The sequence below is a fragment of the Danio aesculapii genome, chromosome 1 (genome assembly GCF_903798145.1).
Source record: "Danio aesculapii chromosome 1, fDanAes4.1, whole genome shotgun sequence".
Classification (NCBI taxonomy): Eukaryota; Metazoa; Chordata; class Actinopteri; order Cypriniformes; family Danionidae; genus Danio; species Danio aesculapii.
Window position 1 is genome coordinate 53,354,291 of NC_079435.1, and position 9,465 is coordinate 53,363,755.

At 35.7% G+C, this 9,465-nt stretch overlaps 1 protein-coding gene across 1 annotated transcript in view; it reads left to right on the top strand.

Annotated features, from left to right (window-relative positions):
* Positions 1–8,349: 8,349 nt before the first annotated feature.
* LOC130232850 (interferon-induced protein 44-like) overlaps positions 8,350–9,465 on the top strand; it is a 7,709-nt gene continuing 6,593 nt past the window's right edge. The window contains exon 1 of the mRNA XM_056462835.1: positions 8,350–8,597. Within this exon, the coding sequence (XP_056318810.1) occupies positions 8,531–8,597 (67 nt within the window). The 5' untranslated portion in view covers positions 8,350–8,530. The remainder of the gene's footprint in view (positions 8,598–9,465) is intronic.

Here is a 9,465-nt window from a genome sequence, read left to right on the forward strand (position 1 = left end):
TTTTTTGAAACTCTAGAAGATTTTGGTTTTGGTGACAGTTTTTTTTCCATGGTTAAAGTTCTTTGTAATAAGGCTACATGTATGGTAAAAATTGCTGGTGGTTTTAGTGTTCCTATTGAAATTGACAGGGGTATCAGACAAGGTTGTCCTCGCTCAGGACAACTCTATAGTATAGTTATTGAGCCACTGTTGTGTAAATTAAGAAGATGGTTAACTGGGTTCAGTGTTTCTGAACTAGACCTCCAAGAGCCTGTGGAGACTTCTGCATATGCTGATGATGTAACAGTTATAGTTACAGACCATAGTGATGTTCAATTTTTAAAAGAGACAATTGAACAATATGGTAAAGCATCATCTGCAAGAATGAACTGGGGTATGTAATGCTCTATGGTGTGGTCAAGCTACTAATGGTCCTTTGCTTCCGGGTAATTTGCAGTGAGGCAGAATGGGTTTTAAATATCTAGGGTTTTTTTAGGCACTAATGATTTTATAAAACAAAATTGGGAGGGACTTGTGGAGAAAGTGTGTGCGAGGTTGTCTCGCTGGAGATGGTTGCTACCCCAGCTATCCTATAGGGGAGAGTATTGATATGCAACAACTTGGTGGCCTCATCTCTTTGGCATAAAATTATGATTTTAGAGCCCCTAAAGACCTGGTGGCAAGGATCCAAAAGCAACTCATAGACTTTTACTGTTCAGAACAACACTGGCTGAGAGCATCAGTTTTATACTTGCCTATCCAGGAAGCGGACAAGGACTTGTGGATATTGGATGCAGAGTTGAAGCTTTAAGACTTCAGACAGCTCAAAGGTTGCTGAATGGGACGTGTGTTGGGCAGGAGTTAAGAGAAGAACCACTCCTTTTTAATTCTGCTACGGACCTGGACATTTTTAAATATGATTCTTTCAGAAAAGCTTTGTAGTCTGCAAAGATCACTAAAATTGGACATTTGGTTTCTGAAGGACAATGGATAAATGCTGAGGCCCTTGGGCATGAGATCAGTTCGGGTGGCTGAGAGACTGTTGACTGAAATACGTGATAGTTTACCAGTTAGATTGACTTCGGAGGAGGACGCTTCTGTATTTCCAGAGTTGATTCTTTCAGCAGATACAGGAGAATGGCAGGAGACAGCCGGACTTCACTCTTTTAGAACAAGTCCTCAGCCAAGTCTTTTTGAAGATGCAGGGAAAAAACCTCTGTATACTCTTTGTGTAAAAGTAGTGCATTTCCACATGCTTGAAAGCCTGAAAGAATCTAAGTGGCAGACTCTTTTTGGACCAGATACTTCCCCTAAAGGTTGCTGGAGGATCCTGTACAAACCTCCCATTAAAAAAAAGGTCTGGAGACCTTCAGTGGAGGATAGTGCATGGTATAATAGCCACAAACAGACACGGAGCACACATTGATCCACAGGTGAGGGAGGGGTGTCCTTTCTGCAATGTGGAGGAAACAGTGTTTCACTTATTTTTAAGTTGCTCTAGATTACAAATGTTCTTTTATCAACTGAATGGATACTGTCAAATGTTGGTGGAGGTTTTAATGCCCAGTCTTTTTATTTATGGTCCTAAATACAACAGGAACAAGATGCAAGTCCATGTTTTATTAAATTTTATTTTTGGAAAAGCAAAGTCGCCTATTTGGTTGTCACGGAAAAGGAAACTGACAGGTTTGACTGATGGTTTTGTGGTTTTTAGGGAATTTATTAAATCCCGTATTAAAATAGAATATGCGTATTATAAGTTGATTGATGATTTGGACTCTTTTAGATCTAAATGGTGTATTAATTAATGCCTCTGTGAAGTTGGTCATAATGGTTGTTTGGAAATACTTGTTTGATTGGTGAATGATAGTGGATTAACCAGCTCTCTCTCTCTCTCTCTCTCTATATATATATATATATATATATATTTCTTTTATTTTATTTTTTTCTTCCTTTTCTTTTACTTTTTGTGATTTTTCAGTAATGTGTTAAAAAGTGGTTGTAAATAAAGAGATTGTTAAAGTCAAAAAGTCTCTCTCTCTCTCTTTCTCTCTCTCTTGTGTGCACATGAACGCACAAACGGAACGCACAAACGGTCCACATTTGCTGACAGACAGTTTGGGCTATTTATCAGAATTATGAGAAATGTCGGCCAGACTATATTTAATTAGATGAACATTTTTTTAGTTTTATGCCTTACCCAGAATATTAAAAACACATGAATACATTTAGATCATTTAATGTAATCATTACTATTAAAATGTGAAGAGACTTTCAACCAGCACAACAACAAATGTTTCGGAAGAGAATCACCTACTGCACCTTTAAGTTTAGGTTTACTTAACTTAAGTTTAGATTTAATCGCTCAAGATCTTAGCAGAGGATCATTAAACAACTCCACAAACAGCAGCAGCTTGACTTATTAAAACCTTTGACTTTATTTCTGTCACGTGTACAAAACTTTTAATCATTTCTGTTTTTCACAACGATCGAGGTCAGCTTCTGCTTTACTTGTGCTCTGCAACTTCATATTTCAACATTAGTTTATATTTTGGGTTGCTATAATTGATTATATTAATTATACTATTTTTATAGCATGAAATGCCAAAGCGTAACATAAAAAGCCAAATAATATATGTGAACTAAGGAATAGTGCAGTTTTTTTTTATATAGCATCCCTGGTTTAGGTTCATCTCCTAATTCGTGATGTGTCTTAAATGTTAAACAAGTTGCTGGAGCTCTGAATGTTTTAGCGCATGAAACATTTTATAAATCCTCAATAATTGTTTGTTAACACCTCATGGGAAGCTATTGTATTGTCCCAAACAGCTCACATTTGATACCTTTATAATAAGTTTATGACTTAACTTATAAGATGGCAGGTATTACATCGTCTGTAACAATTAACCAAGTACAATTCCTCCCTGCTTCTCATCATAATATCACAAACTGTTAACAGCCAGAGATGCATTAAGATGAAAGGGTAAAGGATCAATAGCTCAACTAAAGCAGCCTCTGATCACCACAATGGTAGGTCAGATTAAACATTTTAAATAAACTTCTGTTAATTATTAAACTTTTTTTGTCAATATGACAGAAATGAAGTCAAACTTTAATTAATGAAGCTGGTAATGCTGTTTGTGGAGTTATTTAATCTTGTTTTAATTCAGTTGCTTTGGTGTAAGGCTGTGGCTGTATGGTTTATACCTAGGGTTCCCTTTAAGAAGAAGGAAGGCTCAGACTTTTAATAAATGAGGATAGATTTACACGTTTAATAATATTGTGTAATATTGTGTGATTGATCTTTTATTTTGTTAGCATGCACTTTCATGGAGTGGAGGGGCATGAGTGTGCAATTTAAAGTTTTAGTTTCACTTTCATATTTAAGTCATTTTCAGTTTCCATTTACTGTAAATTCACTCAGATCTTGTAAGCAATTCATAATTTCAACAGAGGAAACGACTGATTGGATTAGGTTTGTGCTAATTCGATGCTGATCATCATGAAGATTCCTTTGTAGATTCTGAAGTTTCATCTCAATATTTCTCTCTGGGATCCAGAGTCACTGAAATGATCCTGGATAATAGGAGAATGATAACAACAACAACTATTTTTATCATTGCTTAAAATAACTCTGAACATAGCAGAGCTTCCACTGCGCATTATACTGAATGCCCTTCTTGTTGATATATCTTATTAAGAACAAACTCTGTGTAAAGAACACCTTATGTGCTCCCTGTTGAGACAAAATTAATGATTGTCAGTGATTTGTTCTTTGTCTGAAGGTGCTTTGAGTATGACAGTGATTTCTTTCATTTCCCACTTACTAGAAATAAGTTTTATTATTCAACAGCAATGCCATACACTGACAACAAGAAGAACAGACCACAGAATGATACATGATAAACCACCATTGTTAAATAACACAAATTGAAGAAAGTGATGTATAATTTCACGAGGAGTTTCCATATGTTTCATTAAGTTTATTTTTGAATTTACCGTGGTACCTGTGTGTGTTTTTCTGTAACTTCAAAATGGCACTCTTCAGTTAGTGTATCTTAATGAAGATACGTTTAGGTACTTGTAAGACATTTAAATAAATGACATTTGCTTGGGTTTATATATTTGAGTAAAATATTGGTCATGTTGGGGTGACACGGTGGCGCCATGGGTATCGCTGTAGTCTCACAACAAGAGGGTCGCTGGTTCGAGCCCCGGCTGGGTCAGTTGCTATTTCTGTGTGGAATTTGTAAGTTTTCCCCTTGTTGTTGTGGGTTTCCTCCAGGTGCTCTGGTTTCCCATACAGCCCAAAGACATGTGCTGTAGGTGAAATGCGTAAGCTAAATTGTCCATAGTGTGTATGTCCTGGTCCTCCAGATTGGGGATTGAGCCGTTGGGCTAACGACTCACCTCATAAAAATTAGATGCTATGAAGCACCAACATGGTGCAGCTAAATATCCCTATAAAATGGCCCTATAAGAATAAGTAAGTATTGGTTATTTTAGCAATGACAATTAGTGGCTCCATTTAATTGGCATGAGGTAACATCTGTCAATGAGGGTAAAATTTTGAGACAGTTGCTTGTAGCACCAAATGTTTAAGTCCCATTAAAATATTCAATACTGGTGGTGGTGCCAACATAGGCGCATTCTGAAAACGTCCCCCTATATACATTTCTGGAGATCATGGATTATGTAGCCAGAGGCACGTATGGCTGAGTGCAATGATTTCTGGGAGTTGTAGTTTGGCGGTATAAGGAAGTGATCTTTAGCGAAGACAATAACGCTTGTGATCACATGTCTTTAGACTATTCTAACGGACTGACTATACAAGTTGTAGTCACTTGAGTCCACATATTTTTACTGATATGTTTATTTAACTGACCTGGAGTGAGTTTAAAATACTGTATATGCTTTACCTTAGAAGCAGCTGCAGCGGTGGTCTGAATCTCCCTCGTCCTGTGGTGTCTGCTCCAGTGTTGGGAGTAATGCGTTACAAAAGTAATGTATTACAGTAATGTATTACATTTTCCAGTAACGCAGTAGTGTAAGGCATTACTTATACATTTTCAGTAATATTTTACTCGGTACATGTTCAGTAACGCGTGCGTTACAACAAACTTTTCGCCCGCAAGACATTACCAAATAAAAAATACCGCAAGTAAGTTCTATTTTCTGTTCGTGGTTAGTGAATATATGCGCGTGTTGCCATTTATATCCCTCTGGCTATTGGAACTTTTTTACTTTGAACGCGGAATGATTTCAGCCTCTGAGCTCGAGGTCCGAGGCTATTGGCTCAGCCCGGTTCACAGTAAGGTCAAGCCCTGACGTGCAGCGGAAGAGCGGCAAAATAGATATAGAAGACAGTACATTCGCGAGATGGACGTATGTGCATATGGCGTTATTTCACTGACAACAGTCGTAAGCGCAGTTTTACAAGAGCGCATTCATGTAATTCTCTGTTCGTGAACAACTCGACCGCAATTTTTTTTTCTCGCAGTCGCATGCACTCAAAACACGGCTGCTCACGTGCGAATGATCTGCTCTGGCTCCGTCAGATGATGCAGACTCACATTTTGTGCCTCATGTTTCCTCTTCTTTTCGTGCTTTTGCTCTCCAGAGATCCTCCTGTTCAATTGGTTATCCCAAGAATGTTGATATGGTTTATATATTGCTACAGTATTTATTAGCAATACACGAAACACTAAAAGGTTATGATAAATTCTATAATAAATACTTGTGTTTTTGAGTGTTAGATATACTGCCTATGTTTTAGGCTAGTATTATTTACAATTTGTTAATGAATGCTTCAGCATACTGTAGTATTAAGAATAGTGAACTGATAAAATGAAATACAAAGTGTAGTTTTACTACAGTAAAGTGTGGTGAATTGTAGTATAGTATACCCTATATTGTAAAAAAAAACTACAGCACTGGGTAATTTGTTTATATTACGCTTGTGTTACCATAGCAACTAGTATTAGCACAACTGATTATTGAAGTACTTTACTGTAGAACTGTTCAAAACACTGTACATGACAGGGAAAATGTCCTCCACAATCTCATCAGCAATGTGGAAGACAACAGAGACGTGTTCAATTTATTTTAGTTGCCATGATAAAATGGGATTGATAGTGAGATTTATTTGAGGAGTGAATAGTTCAGTAGGCTATAATACCTCATCAAGTGTTCCCCTATTTTTATCAGTTATATTACTGCTTGCATTCGTTATATTTTTGTTTAAATGTTGTTTTATTTGATTAGTATGGTGCACCTTTTGGATGTTTAATAAATGTTTTTTAAAAATGTATTCTTTGCATTCACTTTTCTCTGTGTCTTAAGTGTTTGAAATTGGAAATATTTCATCATATAACAAACAACAAAAAAGGTTATAGTGGATTAGATTAAAAAATTTATATGTAAGTCTATTTTAGTATTTTGGTTATTGTTAATAAATAGTGTACAAATATAAATTATATCAAAAAGCATGAAAGGAAGAGGGAACACAAGACACAAATTGTGAGTCTGCATATAATCTCACTGAGCGAGTAGTGTACTGTGAGCGCACAAGAAATTTTGTGCGTGAGCAGTGCATATTTGAGAGAGCATGAGAAAATTTGCACGCGAGCAGCGTATATTTGAGAGCTTACAAGCAGTTTTGTCCACAGAGGAAATCGGTGCACGAGCATTATATTGAGAAAGCTATGTTCATCATGCTCACTTTGTGCATGACAGTTTTGTGTTGTGAACCTGAATTTAAAGTGAATAGAATAATGGCAAGATTAAGAAAAAAATGCATCTGGTCATGGCATTGGAGTTTACATATAGGCCTGTTGTGTCTAATATGAAAATAGCCAAGCTATTCACAGATATTGCCAGATAATCACTTTACCTTTACCATACTTTCAACAGACTTTGATCATTTGTGATTCTGGCTCTTATCCTTTCTTGCATTGTCTTGAGCCTTCACGTTGCCAAATATATACTATATTGTTAGTAGCCTGGATAGGTCACCGTCATTCTGCTACATCATATCGCTTTCTACTGGATGTAAAATGCTCTGCAGTACATTTAGTCATTTTAGAATGTTAAGTTCTAATTGTGTAGTTATTTTGGTGAAAGTAACTAAAAAGTAATATAAGAGTAATGTAACATATTACAATTTTGAGACAGTAATATTGTAAGGTAAGGGATTACTTTTAAATCACAGTAATAAGTAATCTGTAATGTATTACAGTTTGGAAGTAACTTGCACAACACTGGTCTGCTCTAACAAAATAATCTGATTGGTTGTTTTAAATAAAATATTCTGGGTTTGTTTTGAGAGATTCAGCAAGTTTCCTTAATTTGCACATAAAAACATAATCCTCACTTTTGTAGCAAAAGTACTCAAAAAAGAAGCATTAGCACATCATAAACCCATCAGTTGTAATTTTTACTTTACATTAACCATTTTGCAGTTAATCTCTTATTTCCCAAAGTTATATCAGTTAAAGAGATAACCCTTATCTTCATGATGTACTTTTCATTTATGGAAAGAGCTTAATTGCTCTAAAATGCAGTGTAAAGGGAAATGTTAAAGCCTTGCCTTATATCACTTTCAGTTTTCATTTACAATTAATGCCACCAGATCTTGTAACCCTGTAAGCCATTGCAGTTATCCTAAATATTAGAGTTTTACAATGTGACAATTGGATTTTAGGGAAATAAATGTGAATAATTTCATATATAATTTAATTATTTTTCAGCATTATGCTAAATTGCTATTAATTATTATTTGTTTGTATTAATAATGTAAATGCAACAATGAATGCCAAAATTGTAATATAGGTTTTGCTGAAATGCTTTCTTTTTTTAGGCATACATCACTCCATATCACATCATGACTAGAGGAAAGAGAAAAGTATAGATCACTGGTCACATCACCAGTCATATTAGTGAATCTCACCTGCAAACAAGGTCTGTTATCTGCTGTCATTAATGGAGTAATGTAGGCATAGCTCAAATAGAAAGAAAAGAGGTAAGTAAAAACATCTCCAGAGATCATACATACAGTATGAAAGAAACATACACGGCTTTGACCTCAAGGACACAACGTACTGCCAGAATTATTGCCTTTGACTTGTATAATCACTGCTTTGAGTGCATCAGCAAGTTTCAAATTAAACTGATTTACACATCACCTTAAAAAGCTTTCACTTTAACTTTTCTGCTGTCATCATATTTAATCATTAACTAGAGGCTGGGTTGCAAAAGCACCAAATGAACTCAAAAACATTAATAAGTAACATAATTATCACTTGTCATTTTCACTTTCCATTACAAAATGTACCAAACCCTAACACTCTCTCTCTACCTGAGTGTGTGTGTGTGCGTGTGTGTGTGTGTGTGCGTGTGTGTGTGCGTGTGTGTGTGTGTACCCCAGGAGGTCTCCCAGTGAGAGTGAAATTGAAACAAGCCGATGTATATAAAACTGTTAGTGTAGTCCTGAATTCATTTGCTTGCAGTCACACAAGCCAACTTTGTACCAGATAGATTCAAGGGTGAAAAAATGGGAGGATCAGACTCACAACCAGAAAAACCATATCAACCACCACCAACACCACCACCAAATCCAGGTAAGAGTATATAAGATATTTATGTATATTCAGTGGACAGCATAAATTATTAAACCAGCAAAATTAGGTATTTCATTCATTTCTCTGTGAATATGAATAAACTGCTGCATTTTTTTTATTAACAACATAAAATAAACTTAAGTCTTATTAAACAATATACATCAATATGCATTCATTAACACAAGTGTGATTACTTAGCATCTGTAGTATAAAAAAATTATACATTTAAATTACATGTGGTGTTCAAAAAAATAATTCAATTCAATTCATCTTTATTTCTACAGTGATTTTTACAATGTAGATTGTGTCAAAGCAACTGAACATAATGAAGAGTAAAAAACATAATATTTCAATATGTTAAATTAGTATAAAAGCAGTGTCTGATGGGAGAATACAAAACTCATTAATGGCTCACTGCATAAATTAATAAATAAATAAATAAATAATTTACCACTGATGAAATGCATACGCTTCTTGATGTTTGTGTGTTTGAAGAAATTCAGATGTTCACCGTGTTTTTTTATAATGCGATAGAAGCATTACTGAGTCTCATTCTGTTAAAAGTAAACACTGGATTACCATTGTTGTTTATATTTCTGCGTCATGTGATTGGTGTGACCCACAGTGCATGCAATGCGCATAGCTGTGCATTACTTCTGCATGCTGTTTCTGTTGCTCTGCAATAACACTTCTGTAACACTAGCTGGCAGTAGGTGTTTATGTTCCTCTGTGTCGAGTTTCTTTGCTGGTGTTTTATTTTTTTCTGAACGCCCACACTCGTCACTGCTACCAAACCGACCAATCACAGAGCTTGCGATATGCTGACGGCCACGGAGATGCGTCCACATGTAGGTTGTGCCGTAGCATT